Source organism: Pelodiscus sinensis, chromosome 9, assembly GCF_049634645.1.
Source record: "Pelodiscus sinensis isolate JC-2024 chromosome 9, ASM4963464v1, whole genome shotgun sequence".
In the NCBI taxonomy this organism is placed as follows: Eukaryota; Metazoa; Chordata; order Testudines; family Trionychidae; genus Pelodiscus; species Pelodiscus sinensis.
This window is the reverse complement of record NC_134719.1, coordinates 11,365,516-11,389,494: the sequence shown is the minus strand read 5'-3', so window position 1 is coordinate 11,389,494 and position 23,979 is coordinate 11,365,516. Positions and strand designations below refer to the sequence as shown.

At 47.8% G+C, this 23,979-nt stretch overlaps 2 protein-coding genes across 3 annotated transcripts in view; both read left to right on the top strand.

Annotated features, from left to right (window-relative positions):
* Positions 1-579, top strand: part of CYB5RL (cytochrome b5 reductase like) — a 46,389-nt gene extending 45,810 nt beyond the window's left edge. Inside the window, exon 8 of one of the 2 annotated variants that reach the window (XM_075936035.1) lies at positions 447-579. Coding sequence is in view for 1 of the 2 variants with exons in the window: in XM_075936033.1 (XP_075792148.1) it covers positions 447-521 (75 nt within the window). In the remaining variant the exon portion in view is untranslated. The remainder of the gene's footprint in view (positions 1-446) is intronic. The other variant, XM_075936033.1, reaches the window with a different exon arrangement.
* CDCP2 (CUB domain containing protein 2) lies at positions 468-23,740 on the top strand. Its single transcript, XM_014578773.3, has 6 exons — positions 468-599; positions 6,723-7,070; positions 7,801-8,142; positions 10,454-10,807; positions 19,720-19,898; positions 22,388-23,740. Exons 1-6 carry the CDS (start codon positions 524-526, stop codon positions 22,703-22,705), a joined length of 1,617 nt encoding a protein of 538 aa, XP_014434259.2. The 5' UTR covers positions 468-523; the 3' UTR covers positions 22,706-23,740.
* The last annotated feature ends 239 nt before the right edge of the window (positions 23,741-23,979 follow it).

Genomic DNA, 23,979 nt, shown 5'->3' with positions numbered 1-23,979 from the left:
TTGTTTCAAAATATGGACTAAAATATGTTTTCTGTTTCTCTTGCTTTTACCAACAGTTGGCTTTGTGCAGTGAGTACCTGTGCCGCAGTATAAATCAAGTTAATTCCTCAGGTACTTTTCTGTGGTAAGGCAGAAATTCCCATTTTGGTTCACTGTCTTGCATTGTGAACTAAATTATTTTCATAGCCCCAGAAGGGCATATTGTCAGCACAGACTTACTGCAGTTATATACCATAGCCGAAACATTAATGTCTCTTCTAAATATAGCATATTGACAAGGTATCTGGTCTAGTGTAAATCCTAGGGACATTTGATCCAGATCATTAAAACCAAGTGAAGGGAGCAAGGAATAGATCAGGTTCCTAATTCAAACAACGCAATGAATTATTCATTCCACTATTAATCCTACCAGCCTCCTACTTTTTATTGTTTATTTTTTTTTTCAGCAAGGCAGCTTTGAGCATATCCCTTGCTGTTTTGTGACTGCAGATGTGTTGGCTTCGCATCACAGCTGTGTCTGAGGATGCCGCTTATTCACTTCAGGTGTCTCGTGGCAATGACTTTCTTGTGGGTGGCAAACAGGATGCACGCGAAGAAAGGTAAGCCACTGTTCAGCTGTGCTCTGCACCACGCCACAGGGTGTTAACTTCCAGGGGCTCTTTCCGTTGGCCTTTGAGGTCCCGCTGGGGTAGCTCTCCTGGACTCTGGCAGCAGACGTGTTGCTAGCTCACCTGCAGGGTGTATGCATGAAGGAATTATGCCCGTTTCATGGGCTTTTTGATAGTCTGTCTGGTTTATCTATATTTGATGTTGTTTTAGGGCCTGATCCTGCCAGTCCTGATGCACATGAGCCATCCTTATACAGGCACTGTTTCACAGGCTGCAGTGGAACTAGATGTGTGAGGAAGCAATGATGGATTATTACTATTACCTCAGTTACTCATTGGTGTGTCTCCTTTTTATTTAGATGTTGAATGTGTAGATGGTATATGGCTTGGGTCAGGGCTGCTCCCAGTTCCTCAATGAGCATGGGTTCAACCTCCTCCCAGCTTCTTCCTCCTCTTGCTCAAGGGCCAGGCTATCAAACGACTGTGTGGGAGACAGGAGGTGAATGGAAGGGTTCCCCCTATCCTCAGGATCATAGGACTGGCTTGAGTCCCAGGCTGGGGAGCATTTCCAGTTGATGTGAGGTTGTGTTTGTTTGTTGGCTTATGTTAACCTGATTAACACTTGTCCCTGGCTAGCAACACTCTTGCTCTGTTTCTGCTGACATCCCAACTGTTTACAAAATAAATTACAGGCCAGTTCCTCAACCAGTGTCTCTATTGAAATCAATGGACCATGTACACCATCCAAAGGCCTGGCTCTAAAGCAGTGTGGTAGTTTTGGATTTACCTGTTAACTATAGAAATGAGATATTTCAACCACATCATTGAAATCCTGTGCCATTAACTTACCCATGAGCACTTAGGCCTTCTTGGAGCAAGGTGTCTGGCCTGGAAGAGTCACTGGACAAAGATCAAATGCTTTAGAACAGCTGTGGCCAACCCACCATGTGTGGCTCTTGTCCCCAAAAGTGCGGCTCGCGAAGCTGCTCCTGGGCCCCCCCCCCCCCATGTCCCCTCTCCCACTGGCTTCCGCCGCCCAACCCTTAGCTTCCCTGTGCTTACTGGGTCAGAGCTGCAGGGTTTTAAAAATGGTGCCCAAGATGGCGGCCATCTTAAAGGGGCAGCCTCCTTTTTTTAAAAAAATTAATTTTTTTCTTTTTGCTCGACAATTCTGTTCTGGGGGGGGGGGGGGCTTTGTTTTATTTGAAAATTCGGGTGCGGCTCTTCACATTTTTTCCACTGCTATTTTGGCTCTCTTTATTAAACGAGTTGGTCACCCCTGCTTTAAAAAGCTGCTTGGTTGATTTTGTGTTTCAAATTTATAGTTTGCTGAAAATTGAAGGGTGGTAACGTGAAAGTCTCTACCTAAGTCTCCAGTTGCTCTTCTGAAACACTTGTTTGCTTTTCTAAGTATTCATTTTTTAAAAGAGCCAGCAAGAAACTACTCTTCTTCTAAATGGGTTCAGAGCACCTGGCAAGTAGAGAAAGACTAGCAAAGGAAATTCTGGCTAAAAAGCATTGCTGCATTCAGAATTTATAAGATTATAAGAGCTTGGAGTTGTCACTAAATTAACTATAGAGACCCACACACTTTCCCTTGGAGGAGTTGATATGCTCCTGATATCTGAGAGCTTTCTTTGGTAGGATAATGAGTCTTGTGGATAAGGGAGAAGTGGTGGATGTGGTATACCTAGACTTTAGTAAGGCATTTGATATGGTCTAGCATGATCTTCTTATCAATAAACTAGGCAAATACAACTTAGATGGGCCTATCATAAGGTGGGTGCATAACTGGCTGGATAACCATTCTCAGAAAGTAGTTATTAACTGTTCACAATCCTGCTGGAAGGGTATAACAAGTGGGGTTCCACCAGGGTCTGTTTTGGGACTGCTTCTGTTCAATATCTTCATCAACAATTTAGATGATGGCATAGAAAGTACGCTTATTAAGTTTGCAGATGATACAAAGCTGGGAAGGGTTGCAAATGCTTTCAAGGATAGGGTCATAATTCAGAATGATCTGGACAAACTGGAGAAATGGTCTGAGGTAAACAGGATAAAGATTAATAAGGACAAATGCTAAGTACTCCACTTAGGAAGGAACAATTCATTTCACACATACAGAATGGGAAGCGACTGAGCAGGAGTACTGCAGAAAGGAATCTAGGGGTCATAGTGGACCACAAGCTAAATATGAGTCAACAGTGTAATGCCATTGCAGGGCCGGGGCTAAAGCTCAGATCTCCTGGCTCCCAGTCCACTAGTCCACATTGTCACCTGTTCTGCACCATGAAATAAGGCCACTATAATTCAGTGAATCTCCCTCTTAATCCAAAGGGGTCACACGGTGCTGACTGGCCATGAGCCGTTCTCACTTGCTATGCTCACTTAAGTACCTTGAAACACTGAGCTATTAATTTATCAGTAATTGTCTCTATAGTGACCTTTACCTCTCCTGCTGGCGCCCCGCTTAGCTATTTATTTTAATAATATTAATATTATTATTGTAATACCTTCCACGCGTTACTTCATCACCTATCCCTGGTAATTATCATGCCAATTTTTTATCTGACCATTCTTCCCAGGCCCAGGTACCCACATGGAAATGCCCATTAACCATTTGTTTTACACTGCTCATTGCAATGTACATTTATGCAGAGACGCTCCAGCTTCAGCAGGTCACAGCACTATTAAGCATAATGAAAAGCAACATGCAATGGCCAGTTATTGATTTGCAATAGACTTTGTGCAGACTGAGAGCATATAGACTTGTTTGAGAATCTATGGTTGTCCCTCAGAAGGGGCAATGGGTCTTTCATTGCTCTGCAGTGTGTAAGCAAAGCCATATTTAGGGGTATGTGGTCCAGGCGGCTGCCTGGCCTTAGTTAGTTAGTTATCTAAGATAACTTTTAACATAACTAAGATATCTAAGATAATTTTTATCCCATACCTTCTTTCCTGCCAAAGAAAGGCCATTTATCAGGTACTGGCCTTGTTTATGTCTGCTGAGGCATCAGCTTGCCCTTTGTCTCTGAGGGTATGTCTACACTACCCCGCTAGTTCGAACTAGCGGGGTAATGTAGGCATACCGCACTTGCAAATGAAGCCCGGGATTTGAATTTCCCGGGCTTCATTTGCATAAACTGGGCGCCGCCATTTTTAAATCCCTGCTCGTTTGAACCCCGTGCCGCGTGTAGCCACACGGCACGAACTAGGTAGTTCGGACTAGGCTTCCTAGTCCGAACTACCGTTACTCCTCATTCCACGAGGAGTAACGGTAGTTTGGACTAGGAAGCCTACTCCGAACTACCTAGTTCGTGCCGCGTGTAGCCGCGCGGCACGGGGTTCGAACGAGCAGGGATTTAAAAATGGCGGTGCCCAGTTTATGCAAATGAAGCCCGGGAAATTCAAATCCCGGGCTTCATTTGCAAGTGCGGTATGCCTACATTACCCTCCTAGTTCGAACTAGGAGGGTAGTGTAGACATACCCTGAGGGACTGAGTTGGCCACATCCAGGTTTGGAACATGTTTTAGTTATACCATACAGTATAATCTTATAGCTTTCCACACAATGTTTCTACACATGTTTTACCAGGACAATAATGCCCAGCAAATTATGAATTTTCAAGTGATACTCCATGAGGCAAAATTTGTATAAAGATTGTTCCAATAGTGTGCAAGAGAGTACATTGTGATGGCACGTTGGGGTCCCCCACCTCCTGCACCCCCGAAAGAGCACGAACAGCCTCCACCAGCTGGTAGAACAGAGGGAGTTTATTGCCTCTCCAAAATACAGCACAGCACAGATGTCACCAGGTTACAGGACAGGCCTAGGATGCCTCAGCCCCCCTTGATATGGGGTGGGGGGTCCGGCTTCTAAACCCCCCAGCCTGTTGCTGAGGCTGCTTCCTCCATGCTCCCAGACAGAAAACTAACTAACTCTCCTCCAGCCCTGCCCCCCAGCCAGGGGCGGCATTCCACCTTCCTTTGTTTCTCCCCATGGGGGGTAGCTGGTCAGACAGGTTTGGAGCCCCCTTTGCATAATGACTCCTGTCACAGACAGCAGAGGTCACCACAGCCCTAGCAAGGTACCCCCACTACGTCACATACATTCATGGGTATATTCTCTCACACATGCCTTTTCCAAACAAGCTCCTTCTGTGGTCTTTTCCTCAATGCAACGTTCTTCCACTGATTTAAAGACAAAGTTTGGATGTAAATGAATGGTCCAGTCCTCTTCTGGGGAAAATACAAGCCCCAGCTAGCTCTCCATATGCTCAATGGTAGCCAGAAACATTGTGTTGCTACTTCTGTGTAATGGGAGTGGGCAGGATACTCCACTGTAGTTCTTGATATTTCATGACTTCTGATGTTCCAAGAAGATACTTTGCCTCCTGTCCAGCACCATCTCATGTCCGCCTGAGATGTCTGCATAGAGGAGAAGAAGGAATGGCCACTTTGGACAGCAACTTTGTGAATGGGGTGGTGGCGCTGTCAGAGCTGCCCTCAAAATTCAGGTCTTATTGTTGCTGCCATCTCACAGTCAGTGGGTTCTGAAATGCAGAGGCAGCGTTCCAGGCAGGGTACAACTGAGGCCAGTGTCTCCACTAGTTTCAGATTCACGCTGTGTTTTTTTCCAAGCAAGAGAAAGGACAGTAAGGGCCACCCGGAATTCATTTCCTGGAGGAAGAGCTCCAAACAGGCAGCATGAGCTAGCTGGAGTGGGGAAGCTCTTGCCAATATTCTAATGGCACAAGACTGAAGACCCTTGCCCAGCCCCTACCCTGGCTCCTTCCTTGAGACCCCATTCCTTCTCCAAGGCCCTGCCTCCTCTCGCTCCATCCCCCCTCTCTCCGTTACTCACTTACCCCGTCCTCACCGGGCTGGGGCAGGGGGTTGGAGGCAAGAGGGGGTGAGGGTTCTGGCTGGGGGTGTGGGCTCTAGGGTGGAGCTGGGAAAGAAGGGTTTGAGATACATGAGGGGGCTCCAGGCTGGGGCAGAGATTGGGGCAAGGGAAGAGGAGGGCTCCAGCTGTGGGTGTGGGCTCCATGTGGGGTCAGAAACGAGGGGCTCAAAGTGTGGGAGAGAGCCCTGGGCTGGAGCAGGGGATGGGAGTCCAGGGGGTCCTGGACTGAGGGTGAGGACTCTGGAGTAGGGCTGTGGAGGAGGAGTTTGGGGTGTGAGGCGGGGGCTCAGGGATGGGGATGGGGGAATGAGGGTTGTGGGCTCTGGGTGGGAGTTTGAGTGTGGAAAGGGACTCTGGACTAGGGGTGTGTGAGGGGGTTGTCGATGTGGGGTCCAGGTGGCTCTTTCTGCAGCTCCCAAGGTGCAGGAAGGCTCTGTCCACACATTCCGCTGCCCTCACGCCCACAGGCACCACCTCCACCGTCCCCTAGTGATGTCTCCGCAGCTCCTGTTGGCTGGGAACTGTAACCAATGGCAGGCAGGTAGGAACTGCTGAGCTGCAAAACTGGATTTTTGACAGCAGTGCCGACCGGAGCTGCCCTGGTCCCTTTTCAATGAACATTCTGGTCAAAAGCCAGACACCTGGCAGCGATATCTAATGCACAGCTGCACGCACTCATCTGTAGTTATAAGTTATAAGTAACGGTAGTTCGGAATAGGAAGCCTAATCCGAACTACCTAGTTCGTGCCGTGTGTAGCCGCGGGCACGGAGTCCGAACTAGCGGACATTTAAAAATGGCGGCGCCCGGCAATATGCAAATGAAGCCCAGGAAATTCAAATCCCGGGCTTCATTTGCAACTCTGGTTGCCTACATTAACCACCCTAGTTCGAACTAGGGTGGTAATGTAGACATACCCCTACACACAACAGCATCACCTCCAGGTTGAGGTCCATCTTAAAACTCCACTTAAAACCTGGGCTCCTGTGCTCTTTAGCCTAAAGTACTTTGCAAATGTACAGAAAGTCACTTTGCGCTCCACTAAATGCAGACGCTTCTGGGCTGGACCGTACATGCTGTGTAAGAGCAAGCAGCTGCCAAGAGCAGTTATTGTCACTGCTTTGCAAGCCACAGGCTTCGGAGAGTTACTGAGCAGACCAGCATTCTGTGGTTGGTTTGTTTTTTAAAGTCATGTTTTTGTTTTCTGTAGGTGTTAAATGTGGTGGAGTCCTCTCCGCACCCTATGGCAACTTCTCCAGCCCTAATTTCCCTGGACTCTATCCCTATGACACTGAGTGCATTTGGCTCATAGTGGTTACAGAAGGATCCTCGGCCCTGCTGACCTTCGACCATTTTGACCTGGAATATCACGACAGCTGTGACTACGACTACCTCAAAATCTACAACGGCTTCTCCGGGGAGGAGGGGAATCTCCTAGGAAAGTTCTGTGGCAAGAGCTCCCCTCCACAGTTCACTTCTTCCTGGCATGTCATGTCCATCATCTTCCACTCCGATAAGCATGTGGCCAGTCAAGGCTTTTCTGCAGTTTACCGGAAAGGTTGGAATAGGTTTTATGTGGAGTTTTCCAGGTGTGCTTGAACAATTTGTATAATGGGGATGCTGAGAGCCATCAAACCAAACTCGGTATATGATGGAAATCACATCAAATCAGGGCACATGGGGGCGCCATTTCAGATTTTCCAGCGGGAGGGCATCTTAACCTATGATTCCATTCCAGAGGCTACTTAGGCACCTGAAAACTCCTGATTTTTTTTGGCGGTAACGACTTAGAAATTAACTGACAGGAACAGTGTTACTAATCTCTCTCGCTATATACAAACATTTTCCTACCGGTTAACATCCCTAGTTCTGGGGGTTGAACCTTGTGTTGTTAGGCCTGGGAAACTGTGTTAAGAGCAGCAGGGAAGCACAGGTAGAATAGAAAGAAGAATTTAGCCCTGCCATGGGATCTTGCCATCGAACAAGACAAGACACTAAAAAAAACTTTCCCTACAATGCCCCTTGAGGAGCCCGAGGAATCTGCTGGGCCCATCACCAGTCTCCAAGTGGGATGAAGTTTGGGTTGCTCTGCTCGTTTTGCAAGAAACCTCTTTTTTTAATGCAGGAGACAACCTACAGCCTTCTACCCTCCTAAGCTGTTTCTTTGACTCCTTTGTTCCTCTTTCTGAGGTTGGGGGCATGTGTGTGGATGTTCTCCGTCCCCTTTCTGGGTTATAGGACTTCCCTGTAATGTGCTATGTGTGTAACCCATCTGTGTTTGTTTCTAGATGTTTGTGGGGGAGTGCTCACGGGCCTTTCTGGCATGATAACAAGCCCCGATTACCCTGAGAATTACCCCAACAACGCCGAATGCCGCTGGACCATCCGGGCAGTGCCCAACTCCGTCATCAAGCTGGTTTTTGTTGACTTTCAGATGGAAAACAATGCAGGATGCAATTTTGATTATGTGGCCGTCTATGATGGGCCCACAATGGGAGAGACGCATCTCAGCCATTACTGTGGGAACATGAAACCCCCAGATATTGTCTCTTCCACGCACGAGCTCCAGGTGGTGTTCAAATCAGACTTCAACATTGGAGGTAGAGGCTTCAAGGCCTATTTTTTCTCAGGTATGGAGGCAACTGCTTGTCCAGAGTAAATTACTGGATGTATGGGAAGCCCTTCTGGGATCTCTCCTTCCCCTACACTGTCAAAGAGTGTTGATCTCACAAAGGAGATATAGAGTCACGGTTCCTCCATCAATGGCCAGACTCTTCTGCATGTGGGTAGCCATGTGAAATGGTTTGGTGTCGTGCTTGTGAATTTTAAACTAGTATATGAGGGGCTCCCAGAGGGAGAGAGCCATTGAAATAAAAAGAACATTTCAGAGCATTCAGGCCTTAATTCCAAAGAGGCTGCATGGTTCATTGGGCAGAGTGATTGAACTGGGACTCAGGAGACAAGAGTTTCCTCCCCACCTGTTCCCCAACTCATTACATGAGCTTGAGCAAGTCATTTGTATCTAGGTCTTTTTGCAGCCCCCACCACAGTAGCAGCTAAGCCTTGCCAAAAGCCTAATGGAGCACACGCACCCCTCCATAAAGAAATGGCATCAGCCTCATTTTATAGATGGGACACAAAGGCTATGACTAGATGACATCCCTCTGTCGAAAGAGGGATGTAAATTAGGCAAATCAAAAGTGCAAATGAAGCAGGGATTTAAATATCTTGTGCTTTATTTGCATAAATGCATCACAACATTTTTTCAAAAAAGGGTATTTCAAAAGTGAAAGCGCCATCTAGACGCGTTTTTTTCGGGAAAAAAACCTTTTTCGAAAGATCCCATACGCCTCAGATTTTTTTTGAAAGCACTGCGTCTAGATGGCACGTTCACTTTCGAAATACCTTTTTTCGAAAAAGCTCTGTGACATGATTATGCAAATGAGGTGCAGGATATTTAAATCCCTGCTTCATTTGCACTTTCAATTTGCCTAATTTACATCCCTCTTTCGACAGAGGGATGTAGTTTAGACATATCCAAAGAGACCTATTCTACACTAGGACTTTATTTCGAAATAACCCTCCAAGGGCATATTTATAAGTGGAGCGTCCACACTAATAAGCACGCTGTTTCGAAATAATGGGCTGCAGGATTTGAAATCTATACTCCTGCTTTTCATCAGGAGAAATGCTAACTCTGAAATAGCAGTAATGTGGGTGTTACAGTGCTGCTATTTCAAAATAACTACTCCCCAGAGTAATTCAAACTAATTCCCCCGCCCCCAGGACTCTAAGTTCCAGGTAGAGCATTCACATTAAGGGAGCCTGCCTTGGACTAATTTCAAGGCTTCCCCATAGTGTGGACATGCTGGTTTGATTTTGTTAAATCAGAAGTAAGGTTGAATTTACTAATTTTGAACTAGTTTTCTAGTGTAGACATGGCCTGGGTAATTTACCTAAAGGTACACAGGAAGCCCAAGAAGTGAACCTACAAAGCCTAGGCCAAGGCCTTAACTTCAAGACCAGCCACCCTCCCTGAAGGGTGCAGCCTGCTTCCTTGAAGTCAATGGCAAAGCTCCGCATTGACCTCCATGGGGTAGCATGGTCAGGAATCCAGCCTGCAGAAGCCAGGCTCCACGCAAGTTAACAGGCACAAGTGGGCTATGGCAGGCTAGCAAGTGGGCTACACTGCATGGCAGGGAGGGAGAGTCAGCAAACTCACTCTTAAGCCAGCTGCAGAAGCCATTCAGGGGCTGTTTTCAAAAAAGAGTGAGCTAAATTCATGGAGGTCAGTTCCATCAATGGCTATGAGCCAGGATGGGTAGGAATGGCTATGAGCCAGGATGTTTGTCTGGAAATGGATGACAGGAGAGAGATCACGTGATGATTACCTGTTGTGTTCCCTCCCTCTGGGGCATCTGGTATTGGCCACTGTCAGCAGACAGGATACTGGGCTAGATGGACCTTTGGTCTGACTCAATATGGCCGTTTTTATGTTCAAAGCCTTTGCCCACCGCTTTGACAGTACCTATGCCATCTTAGTCCTAATCTCACTGAGCTCCAGGTAATGCAGGCCTGACTCTGACCTGTAGGCATGTCCCACCCCCTCCGTCCTGATCATGTGACATGGTGAGCTTTTAACTCTTCTGTGCCTCAGTTTCCCTGTCTGGAGATTGTGGCTAAGGATCCTTTTGACTTCTTTGCCAAGGCACATTGATGTCTTCAGTTGAAAAGGTTGGCCGCAAGTGTGCAGCTGGCACCCCACCTAACTCTGAACATGTAGGGGCAGATCTGTACAGCATGTGGCTGTGAAACTTTTATGTAGAAAAAAGAATTGTTGCCTTACAGTTTAGCAATAAATAAAGGGAACCCCTAGCAGCTACTCCCTCTACATCCAGAGGTTTAGGTTTGGTTGGCAATGTATTTTCTTTTTCTAACCAGGCGAATGCCAGGAAGTATACACAGCCATCAAAGGAAATTTCTCCAGTCCTCAATATCCCAGCTTTTACCCCAACAATATTAGATGTCATTGGACCATCCAGCTTCCCCCAGGATACCGAATCAAAGTCTTCTTCCTGGACTTGGCTCTGGAGGGGCGGAACAGCCTAACAGATGGCTGTGATTATGACCATCTGGCAGCATTTGATGGAGGCACTGAGAAAGCTTCCCTCCTGGGGAAGTGGTGTGGAAGAGAGATGCTGTCTCCCATAACATCCAGTAGAAACAAACTGCTGTTGGTCCTCCACACAGACAGAAACGTGGCCAACAGGGGGTTCTCGGTGGCATATATTGGAGGTAAGGCATGACTCAGTGCATTGATCCGGTTTTTCACTCGCTCCCTGCTGGATATTTGTAGGGGAAGGCTGTGGGGAATTATGCATATGGAGACAGACAGTAAAAATCTGACAGTCTGAGTTCCAAAAGTATAGGCACAAAAATGAGCAAATTTGTGCACCAAACTTTTGCATGCATGCAGTTACTATAATTGCACATGAAATTTGCATAACTGTGCAACAGGCTAGCCAGGCAGGGAGAGTTATAGCTGTCTTTCTGCATGTGTGATTACCCAGCTGTACCTGTGCAAACACTGTAATTGCACACATCAGGTAGACACTCCCTTGTTCAGATGCCTATTCAGGCAAAAGTGCAGGGCATATTTTTGTATCAGGATTTCACACATGCAGTCATCTGCAAAGACACTTTTAAAAATAAATAGGTCCTGGATTATATACTACCCCAATCACCTGGAGCTGGGAAGGAAGGATTGTGATACACTGAACAAATAAAACACTAGGCCATGCTTATGCCTGGTGACTCAGTCTGTGGAGTGACACAAGATAGGAGTTTGATGAATGAGGTGCATAGGAGACTGGCCATGCCAAGCCTGGGGAATTATGGGAGTAGTCCTTCTTGTGTTCCCAAACATTGTCTTGCTAAGATAGTCGAGCAATAGTTTATGTAAGTAAGCGGGTACTTAAGACATTAGTATCTGGCCATCCTCCAATAAACTACTGCCCTTCATTCATAGCTACTATCCTTCCCTGACTGATGATTCCTTAAAAGTCTGATTTAAGAGGCAAGCCTTACAACATGGGCAAACTTGGCTCCAGTTGCCTGTGAAAAAGATCAAGGAAGAGAGAGGAGAGAAAAGAGAAACTTGATGCGAGAATGTGGCATTTCCAGTTAAAAGAGAGAAGTAGTTAATGCCACAGTACAAGGCACTGACAGGCCCTCATTTGAAATACTTATTTCAGACGGGTAGCCACGTTAGTCTGTTTCAGCAAAAACAACGAGGAATCCTGTGGCACCTAACAGATTGATTTGGGCATAAGCTTTTGTGGGCCGGAACCCACTTTGTCAGATGCCTCTTCTACCCAAATAAATGTGTTAGTCTTTAACGTGCCACAGGACTCCTTGTTATTTAGCATAGTGTGCACAGTTCTGGTCACCCATGCTCTAAAGCAGCGATGGGCAGCCTATAGCCTCCGGGCTGCATGCAGCCCATTGGGATTTCACCTTTGGTCCACGCCCACCCTGTCTTCCCCTCCAGTCCCCACATTCATGGGGCTTTGGAGCCTCACACCACTTACCTGCTCCTCCTTTTCCCTCCTAGCACTTTTGGAGTACCATGTGCTAGGAGGGAAAAGGAGGAACGGGTTTCTATCCCTTCCCCTCCCCTCCCAGAGCTAGAACTCTGTGAATCACGGAGAGGAGTGGGGATGGAGTGCGAATCGGCTGATTCATGCTGCTCCGAAAGTGGCGGGAGGGAGGAAGAGGGGGAGGGGTAGATAAGTGCAGGGCTTTGGTGCACGAGAGGAATGGGGGAAGGAGACAGGGAAGGGGTGTGTGGGCTGCAGGTTGCCCACCGCTGGATTTCAATCTTGCGGCCCGCTGAGATGAAGGAGGGCCACTCCTCCGCCTGGATTGCCCATCGCTGCTCTAGAGAGATGGATTCATACTGGAACAGACGCAGAGATTTGCTACGAGGATGATCGGGGAAGCAAGGGGCTGTGTTATGAGAAGAGACTTCCCCCAGGGTGACCTTAAGGGGATTTACCTTCCCTGGTGTGTGTGAGTGGGTCACCTGCCAGGATTCACTGAGTACATCACCTAATCCTTTCCCTGCCACTACAGGAGCCTTGGGCCCTGGTGCACCACTGTGCCCTCCTATTCTCTGCCCGAGACACGTTATTTAGTCTCCTGTGGAATGTGATATTTTGGTTGCTGGGTTTTATTTGCGGGTGCTGGGTGCATTGGTGGCCTGTGATGTACAGGAGGTCACACTTGGTGATCCTGTCCTTCCCTCTGGCCGTAAGACTCCCCTGTGGGGCAGATTCTCCCACGTCTTCCTTCTGTGGGTAGCATCTTGTGCCTGCCTGCGAACATCTGGGGCTGGCCACTGTTGCAAACGGGTGACTGGACTAGATGATCCAGGAACGTGATCCAGTTTGGTAATACTGATGTCCCATAGAATATGTTCTCCCCTGGCCTGGGAAACTCCTGCCTTGAGCTGCCAGCAAGAGCAAGGGGAAATGTTCCGGCCTGTGCTGTGCAGGAGAGCAGGGACTTATGGCCTTAAAATCTGTATACCTGAAGTGCCCTTGCAGGGACCTGCTTAAACTCCACTTGTTCTTCGATGATTATTTCTATCCCCCATGTCTTCCACATCTGGAGATGAATCTCCTTCCTTCAAGGCGGGCTGGAGGCTAGGGATGTAAAATCCTGTTGACTTGGTTAACTGGTTAAATGTGAAGTTGAACCAGTTAACCAATTAAGGGGGGGGATTGCTCCAGCCCAGCTGGACTAGAGGAGCTCCCCCACTACCCCTGCCTGCACTTCCCTTCCACCGAGCCCACTACAGACGGGGCTGCTTCCTCAATGGTTGAAATTTGTGCAAGCAGTGAACCCACTTTGCGGGGGAGGGGTCCCCATCAGACTGGCAAGAGGCCTCCTCAGACCTTAGCAAGAGACACTGTCATAAGGACTATTCCCTTGGAAATAAAAGTGTCCCTCGGACTCTGTTTTCAATGAGAACTTCCTGGGCATGTTATCTGCAAAGCCGCACGAGTATTCTGGGGTCTGTGAGATACCAGCAGGGCTGTCTCTCTGGAAAGGACCCAAACCTGCGTGGCCAATGTGTGGCTTCAGCACCCATCGTCTGCCAGCTGGGAGGTTGCACAATGTGGAGAAAGTTGGGGAGAGGAGCTGTCCAGAGGCTGCCTTGTTGTGTAATGCTCCTCATACCGCTGTCAACCTTTGTGCCTCCTCAAAAGCTGGTGAATTGATGGTGTTCGCTGTATTTCAAGATAATTGTGTTGGAGCTGACCTGTGTGTCAGGGATGATTCATGACCTATTTCTGCTCAAGATGATCCTCTCGAAGGCTTTTAGCTAAGGAGCAGCGTGTGTGTTTGCGGATGGGACTAGCATCGCCTCTGCTGTGTTTTCTTTTTTCCTACGCTTCTCGTCACTGTGCCGTGTAGCCTCTTGGGCTGAGTGATAGAATGAGAAGGGGGATTATAGCAGCCTTCCCCCGCCTCCTCCCTGTAGTGGTGCGGTGGTTTAAGGTGGAATCAGTGTTGTGATTACAAACCTCTTGTGCTTCAGGTTTTATAACTCTGCCACCGAAGTTCAAATGGGGTGTATGAGATTCTGAAATCCTGTTCAAACACTGGAATGTCTTGTGCACACAGAGACACAACTGACTCCAAATGACACCGGTAGGATGCCCTAGGGGCAAGATTCTTCTGGGTTCTGCAGTATAAAAGACAATAACTAGAAAGTTTCAACCACTGAGACTCCAAAAAGTCTTCAGTTTCACCTAATTTCATGTTTTACAAAGAATTCCTGTTTCATGCTGATGACATTTTCAGATGAAAGGATAGGACTGGGGAGTTGGAAGGAGGCGGTTTGAGTCTCTGCTCTGCCACCAACTTCCTGTGTGAGCTGAGGTGACTCAACCAACCAATGCCTCAGTTTCCCTTTCTCTTCCCTACAGGGGTGTTTTGATGCTTAATTCATTAATACTTGGGATGTGGTTTGAAATTACTGGATGTATTAGAGAAGTGCAAAGTGTTTTATATTAGTTTTTGAATAGTGTTTTCTCCTGGCATAAGGAGTCTGTAACTTACCAATGGATGTTTAATTTGGGCATATTTTCCATTAGAAGCTAACAGTAGTTATATGAAAAGGCCAAGATAAGCTCAATGCATCTAACTAAGAGGCGACAGTACATATGGTCAGTCACAGGCCCTTTTAGCAGCCCATTAAGAAATAATTTTATCATTTCAAATAGGGCATGTCAAGTCTGTTTAATAAGAACTTTTTAAAAATCGGTGTTAACCCTCACCATGCTGCTGTGAGGGAGGTGTGTACAAATTCTCTATTTTGTGAATGGGGAACTGAGACAGAGAAGCTAAGTGCCCAAGACTGCTGCAGGAACCAATGTCACTGTAGAGTTCGTTCAGGGGCTGCGGACCCGCAGCTCTGTGCTCACTCCACTAGATTATGCTGCCTCTCATATGTGCTTGAGAAAGTGCACTAAATACCTCAACCAAACGATCCCTTTTAAGTCACAACAAAGTTGTCATTCTGACCAGCAAACCTAAGCCGTTCAAAGTGCAGGTGGTATTCTGTGACATAGTGTGGTCTCTGCCCAGCAGGGGCAGCGGGTATCATAGGCAAGGGAAGGCTTTGCCTTCGCAAACCACCAGGCATGGCCCCACCCACACTCTGCCCCCAGAACGCCTGCTGTAGGTATACTGGCAGAGTGTTTTGCCCCTGGTGCTTGCCCTCCTCTCTCCTCATGCTCTGGGTCCGGGGAGGCTGGGGCCACATGCTGCCTGCCCTCCCTTGTGTTCCAAGACCTGGGAGGCTGAGGCCATGTGCCACCCCACTTCCCCATGGTTCTGGGGGTGGGGCTTGGGCAGAAGGGGCGGGACTAGGGACAGGGCTAGGAGCTTGCATCCCCCAGCCCTACGTTCACCCACTGCCCCTTCTGCCCAGCATATAATTCCCATTGGTGTCAATCATGCAGGAATGATATGGCCCCTGTTTAGCTACGGACCTTACAGCAGCCCAGCTGTTCCACTGCATCTGTGCAGCTGTAGGTTCTCCCGTGTGACTGCTCTAGGCTGATGGGAGACAGCTCTCCCACTGACATAATTAAAGCACCCCTAGCAAGCAGCAGTAGCTACGTCTGCAGGAAAGCGACTCCACCTCCCTGAGGAGCGTAGAGTCCAATGTTGGTGCAGTTAGGTCGATGCAATGCCAATGTATGCGCCGCGGTGCTTATGCCGACTGTTACTGGCTGTCAGAAGCAACCCACAATGCCCCACATTGACACAGGGGTGCTGACAGACTCATTGGGCCGCTAAGTAATAGGGGGCTGAGGCCTGGCTCTGTGCTCATGGAAGGGGTGGGGACTCAAGATGAAGGGGTGAGGCCAATGTTGTCCAGACTGCACTGCCACCTCTCTGTCCCATGCAGCTCTCAGAGCCTCCTGGAGTGCGTAGGGTTGCCAGGTGGACAGTCCGGTATTTGAGCTTTCTGTCTCAGAAACAAATTGAGAAAATATCGGACCATATAAATGTTCGGTATTTTCTAATTAAGTTTTTATTATTATCATGAGTATCAGTACGTAGTTGCGTACTGCCTGGCTGGTAGATACGCTCACACTGCATGAGCGTGTGCAGTAGAGAGGAAGGGGGCGGGGGCGGGGGCGGGATGGACTCGCCCGTGCACCCCGCTGGGACTATGCGCGGTACAGACAGCACCCCAGGATCTGTGTGCGCCCGGGCCAGCCCTGCTCCCCTCTGGCCAGTTCCCTCCCATCCCGCTACCCCCACCCCCCAGCCAGCCCCACTCCCCTCAACCCCCTCCGGGTCAGCCCTGCTTCCCGCTAACTGGTTCTCCCCTCCACCCCCGATATCCCCTGGCCAGCCCCACTCCTTCCCGATCAGCTCCCCTTCTGGCCGGTCCCCTCACCCATCTGAGATCGTGTGTTCCGTATTTTTTTTAAACCATCTGGTAACCTTAGGAGTGCACTGCACAGGGCTCAGGGGCAGTAGCAGGAGTGGTAGCCAGGAGCCCGAGCCCTTTTGAATTACCGGGCCCCGCCCTTCCTCCCCCTGGGCCCTTCTTCCTCCTACCCCCAGTTGGCAGGCCTGCACTGACAGTACAGTCGATACAAGTGCTCCTGGTGAGGATTCACCCCACCAGCTGGAGGAGCAAAGCAGAGACACACACAGGCAATGGGATTACTGGGAGGCTATAGGACAACATACATTGGGTGGCTGTGATTTTGTATTGTAGCCATGCCCAGATTCTACCTCCCATCTCACAATCACTGTGGTTTATTGTTTGATTTCCAGTGGCACCTTATGAAGAGCAGGGCTGCATTGTGCTAGGCACTGTCTGTATAGACACCTACTAGTGAGTGACAGAGTGCTAGCTCCTCAGGGCATGAACTAAGCAGACGAGGCAGACAAAGCAGAGGTGGTCAAGTGCCTCCCCCAAGGCGATACAGCAAGTCAGTGGCAGAGCAGCGAGCCAGATCTCCTGAACCCCACTAACCTCCTGAACCCCACATAAATCCACATGATTAACGTTGGATTATGAAAGGAAAAGAAAGCAAACCCACTCCCTTCCTCCGCAAATTATCTCTGCACGTTACTTTCCTGCAAGCACCAACTGACCTGTGTGCGGCGCACCCCTGCTTGCCGTTAACAGTTTGCGTGGTGCAAACCTACCATAAACAGCTGCTGCAAAGGAGGGTGGAACTGTGTAGAATGAGCCTCCTGTGTGAAGCTTCCCTTGAACCCAGCTCATTCTCATTCTCATTCTCATTCTATTCAAAGGACAGGTGGCCTGGTGGCTAATGCACAGCTGTGGAGACATGGGTTCGATTCCTAGCTCTGCTGTGGTGTCCTGTGTGATGTGGAGCAGTTCACCTGATCTCAAGGTGTCCGTTGCTTATGCCGATTACATGGGGGCAGGAACTGTCTCTTACCCTGGGTGTGTACAGCAGTTAGCGCAGCTTGGACCCTGTCTGATTTGATATGCCTTGATGCTTATGGACTCTGAATAACAAACACCTCCGAGGCTTTAGCCTGGTCTGCACCAGCAGGGGTTAGATTCCAGGGTGGCAAATACACTAGTACTGCCACCAATGGCCGTCCCTCCATGGCAGTGCAAGAGTAGGAGAAAATAAGAAAAAGGCTCCAGGGGAAGTCCAGGTACCCTGGTGTGCTCAGTGTAGTGATGGGCGAAGTACATGAAATTACATACCGAGAGAGGGCTTCATCGGGCTCTTGTAATTAGCGTAGATATTATTCTGTCTTGCTGGGCTCATGAAAGGATGTGAGCTGGGCTGTCCACCACATGATTTATGGTCATTTTAAAGGCAGCCTTCAACTCAAGAGCGAGGATCCATTTTCTCCTCCTCTTGATTTAATGCACTCCAGTTATTTGGTAAATCTTTTAATGGTTCTATAATGTAGTAAGTGTAGTAAATGACATAATTTTTCCCTATTGATTTTATTGCAACTTATCAGTTTCATAAGACTCTGATTCTAACAGAGTTAATTGGAGTGATTCAATAATTCATTGTGTTAATGTTTGGGCCAAGCCTGGGAGGGAGGGATTTTTAAATATTTAAATATTAGATACAATAAGACTCTGGTGTAAGAGCCTCTTTAAATAAGGCTCTTGCACCAGAAGGAGCTGTCTACACTGCCCCTTCTTGCGCAAGAAAAACCCTCTTGTGCAATGCTGTTATTCCTGAAAATAATCAGCACAGCAGCATTGCACAAGAGGGTTTTTCTTGCGCAAGAAGGGGCAATGTAGACAGCTCCTTCTGGCACTAGAGCCTCTTCTGCAAAAATGGCAGCTCATTAAGTATGCAAATGAGGCTCAGCGATATTCCATGCTTAGCCTCATTTGCATATTTCTAGTGCAAGAAGTTGCGAGTGTGGACATAGCCATGGAGGAATTCTTCTGGCAATGTACCTGTATCTACAGCAGGGGTAATCGAACTATGTCAGGCGGGACATGAAATTTTGCACAGGCCTGTGATGTGGTGAGGTGGCCCTATCTTTTTAGGTGTAGACCAGACCTGAGGTGGCGCCATGCAGGGGCCAGAGCATTGTACTGAGAGACAGGAGGAAGGCAGACTGGTCAAACTGTGACATAGACGTGCCTAAGAAGGGGGTTCCCATCCCTGTGCAGAAAATAGAGTGCTCAGCTGGTGGCAGAAGAAAATCTTACGCTGCACTAGACGTGAGGCAGACGTCATTAGAGGGCACATGAGACATTATCATGGCCCTGCATCTGGGGTGGTACTGAACTGCATTGCCCTATGGGAACGCAAGAAGGCAAAATGCTGTACATGAGCTCTCAGACCCCTTTATGGGATGCAGTCTTTAGCTGATCAGTTTGACTGGCATCCTTCCACCTCATTGCTCACCCAGAGAGGAGCATGGCAGAACCGGGCCTAGATTACTAACCATGTGGTGTGCGGACACAATCCATCTGTAAAGCCAAGTTGTGCCAGTAATGAGTTAAAATAATAATCAGCAGGAACTTGGATAAGTAGATAGGATGGTCCAGTCTATCTAGATTGTCACAAGTGCTCTGAATTGCACCCTGAAACAAAGGGATCCAATACACACCCTCTTGTGTTACCAATAGATGCTGATGTGAAATTTTGCTAACCCTAAGCATTGAAAAATCATGAGTCAGACCCTCAGAAATCCTGAGATGGGATTTAAAATTAATGTGACGTAAACATGATACATATAGGGTTCTTTTTCTTTGCCTTCTCCTTTCTGAGCCTTTAGTTTACACTCAGATCATGTGCTTCCAGGCTTTTCTCCACTACCATGAGGGCTATAAACATTACGGAGTTGTTGTTTTTTTTCAAATGCAAACTTAGATTCCCCTGTAATCACCTGACTCCAGCCACTGGAGCTTTAAGAAAAACATCAAATGTCACAAGACTCATAATAAAATCACAAGTGTTGTCAGTATTGGTGGCTTGCTTGTGGATGCCAACAGGAGTCTTCTTTGTATGATGTGGGGAAAATAGCTACAGTGCTATTCCCAGTTTATGGGAACAGCCTTGTACTGTACCTGGCATGGTACTGATGAAAATTCCCACTCCGCACAATTTTGCAAGTTTTAGACACGTTTCTTTCTCCCCTCCCAACAGTTGTTCCCGTGAACGTCAGCTGCACGCGAACAGACTTCCAGATCCAGATTCCTGTGCAGTCTCTTGCCCAGCTGGAGAGAAATAAGATTTATTTAGGGACCCCATCCTGTCCTGCCCAAGTGGTTGGCCTGAATTTTAAAATACACACAAGGTTCGACACCTGTGGGACTGAGTCCCAGGTAAGTAATCAGTATACTAGATCTTGAATCCTAGCTCTGTAAAACAAGTACAGTAAGATGATAAAAAAGCCTGCATCTAGTGATGCGCATGCACACACACATAATAGGGTACGTCTAGACTACATGCCTCTGTCGCCAGAGGCATGTAGATTAGGCTACCAGACATAGGAGAATGAAGTGGCAATTTAAATAATCGCCGCTTCATTTAAATTTACATGGCTGCCGCGCTGAGCCAACAAACAGCTGATCAGCTGTTTGTCGGCTCAGCGGGATAGTCTGGACGCGCGGGTGTCGACATCAAAGGTATTTGTCGACCACCCAGGTATGCCTCCTGGGATGAGGTATACCTGGGTGGTCGACAAATACCTTTGATGTCGACACCTGCGCGTCCAGACTATCGCGCTGAGCCGACAAACAGCTAATCAGCTGTTTGTCGGCTCAGCACGGCAGCCATGTAAATTTAAATGAAACGGCGATTATTTAAATCGCCACTTCATTTTCCTATGTCTGGTAGCCTAATCTACATGCCTCTGGCGACAGAGGCATGTAGTCTAGACGTACCCTATATAGTAAGAGACGCTGCATCTCCAAAAGATCTTACAATCCACATTTGCAAGACTTAGAGTATGCCTACACTGGAGGGAGGGGGCCAGGGGAGAACCTGTGGCAGGCAAGTTTTAGAGCCTGGATCAGCTGACTTAGGCTCACCAGGCCCACATTTATGGTGCTAAAAATAGCAGTGTAGAATTTGGACTTGGACAAGGCATCACTTGCAGAGTCTCAGAGCCCCAGCACCAGCCTTGAGCATCTACACGGCAGTTGTATAGCCCCGCAGCTTGAGCCTGGGAGCAAAACAGTATTAGCTCCCATCTGAATAATGGGGATAGCGAAGCACAGAGAGATGAAGTGATTTGCTCCAGGGCAGAACTCGGTGCCATTGAATTAGGATATGTTCGTTGGGTCACCGTAACCTACCCCCCACATGAACACAGGCCTGAGGCTGGGGGCACTGTGCACCCACCTTTTACTTACTCAGATAAATGAGGCACACATTTTTGGTAGCTTTGAATATGAATTTCTCCTTGCCTGCTATGAGCAAGCCTCTCCATTGCTGCATCCAAAGAACACCATGCACTGGACACAGCTCTAATCTCACAACGTTATGCCCCTGGTACCCTAGCCCCAGTTCACCAAAGGGCGAAACTGAGGCCCAGAGAGGCCCATCTCTTTGGGTTGGTCACTGATTCTGGGTGCCTTACTTTTTGGATATCCCACATGAGGGAAGCTCTTTGGGTCTTATGTTCAGAGGTGCTGAAGCCCTGAAGCTCCCATTGACTGCAGCTGGAGTTTGGGATGCTCAGGACTTAGGTGCTGGCCAGCTAAAAAACCGAGGAACCCAAAAATCAGTGGCCATTATGAAAAACTTGGCACAAGTGACTTGCCTAGACCTGCACAGCATGGCAGTGGCACAGCCAGAAACAGAACCTGCAAGTCCCAATTCCCAGACCTTTACGATGAGTGTTGGCCTGACAGTGCTAGAGTTGCTTAGGGTACGTCTACACAGCAGGGCAAAACTCAAATTAAGACATGCAACTTCAGCTACGTCAATTGTAGAGCTGAAGTCGAAATAGCTTCACTCGGCTTTTGGCACTGCCTACCCAGCAGCAAGTCGAACGAAGAACACTCTTCCTTCGACTTCCCTTACCCCTCGTAAAATGCAGGTTACAGGAGTTGGAGTAAGAAGTCCTCCAGCTCGACATTATTTTGAAATAACGGCTTACTGTGTAGACGGGCATTTTGTTATTGTGAAATAATGTTAGTTATTGCGAAATAACGCTGCTGTTAGACGTGTCCTTAGTGCTTAAGAACATAAGAATGGTCATACTGGGTCAGACCAAAGGCCCATCTAGCCCGGTATCTTGTCTGCCAACAGTGGCCAATGCCAGGTGCCCCAGAGGGAAATAACAGAACAGAAAATCATCTACTAGATCCATCCCCTGTCGCCCATTCCCAGCTTCTGGCACATAGAGGCTAAGGACACCATCCCTACCCACCCTGGCTAATAGCCATTGATGGACCTATCTGCCCTCAGCTTATCTAAATCTTTTTTGAACCCTGTTATAGACTTGGCTTTCACAACATCCTCTGGCAAGGAGTTCCATGGATAAGTGCACATTTGTTTCAAACCTGCTGCATATTAATTTCATGTGCAGCTCTCATTAAAGCCCTTGTGAAAATAAGGCTCCCTATTTCTAGGGAATTTGATCAGCTTGATTTCTGCCTCTTGGCCTAGCCTCGTATACTGGTTTATTATTCTTAATGCACATTTACAAGTTGCTGGTACTGAAATGCCATGAATACACAGTAACTATCCATTCTGTTAAGAGCCTAACTCTGGCCAGGCCCTGGAACTTGTTGCCCTGCAGGTTTTGTTTTTATTCATTCATAACTCTAACAAGTAAAAACAAACCCTTGCCCTTGTCTTGCAGAAAAGAAACCACACGTCTGTGATAGTCAGTATCCTGTATATCGACTTTTCGGCTGGAAACCAGGAGGACATTCATGAGTATGAAGTGCAGTGTGAGCCGAAGAGGAAAGAAGCCTCAGTAAACCTCATCTCGAGTGCTGACCCCTACCGGCTAAACCAGTACGCGGAGAACCTGGTGGAGTCCCAAGGGCAGGACGTGGAAGCAGTGGAGACCTCGGAAAGCAAAAGCCAGGACACCAGTGACATTGTCTTCATTAGCATCTGTATTCTTGCAGGCATCCTCATGGTGATCGCTGTGGTTGGACTAGTGCTGCTATAGGATGCTGCCTTTGGCCCAACTCCTCCTTGCCTGCCCTCCCTCCCCATCATAGGCACACATGCGCAGCCAGTGGCTTTTCCTCCTAGAGCCTGGGCTTAGAGTTTCAATAGAGCTGTTGGAATCAAAACTCACCTTCCATGCTTGAAACAGAGGTTGGTTTCAACCTCTATCTTCTTTCTCTACACAGAAGAAGTCTGTGCAGTAGGCAAGCAGCTCTTCTTCTGAGCCATAGAATCATAGAATGCTAGAACTGGAAGGGACCTCGAGAGGTCAACTGGAAGGGACCTCGAGAGGCCCTGTCTTGATCATCCTGGATAGGTGTCTGTCAAACCTGCTCTTAAATATCTCCTGTGATGGAGATTCCACAATCTCCCTATTCCAGTGTTTAACCACCCGGAGAGTTAGGAAGTTTTTCCTAATGTCCCACCTAAACTTCCCTTGCTGCAGTTTAAGCCCATTACTTCTTGTCCTATCCTCAGAGGCAAAGAAGAACAATTTCTCCCCCTCCTTCATGTGACACCCTTTTAGATACCTGAAAACCACTATCATGTCCCCTCTGAGTCTTCTCTTTTCCAAACTAAACAAGCCCAATTCCTTCAGCCTTCCCTCACAGCTCATGTTCTCTAGACCTTTAATCATTTTTGTTGCTCTTCTCTGGACCTTCTCCAATTTCTCCACATCTTTCTTGAAATGTGGTGCCCAGAACAGGACACAATACTCCAGTTGAGGCCTAATCAGTGCAGAGTAGAGTGGAAGAATGACTTCTTGTGTCTTGCTCACAACAAGCTTTTTTTTTTCTTTATTTAAATCTTTCTATTGGGTTTTGAAATCTGATTCTTGAGTTTCATGAGTCTATCTATAACTTGAGTTCCCAGTGGTGGGGCTACAGCAAGGGGAGCAGTATTGTTTGCCTCTGGATAGAAATATCACTATTTTAGCTGAATTATGAAATACAATATACTGGTTAGAGCCCACACCTATCTATCCACTATATATTTGAGAGAATTTGTCTGTCTGTCCATCCATCTATGAGTCTGTTTGGGCTCGTCTACACTGGCCCCTTTTCTGGAAGGGGCATGTTAATTTCACCTATCGTAGTAGGGAAATCCGCGGGGGATTTAAATATCCCCCGCGGCATTTAAATAAAAATGTCCACCGCTTTTTTCCGGCTTTTAAAAAAGCCGGAAAAGAGCGTCTACACTGGCCCCGATCCTCCGGAAAAAGCGCCCTTTTCCGGAGGCTCTTATTCCTACTTTGAAGGAATAAGAGCCTCC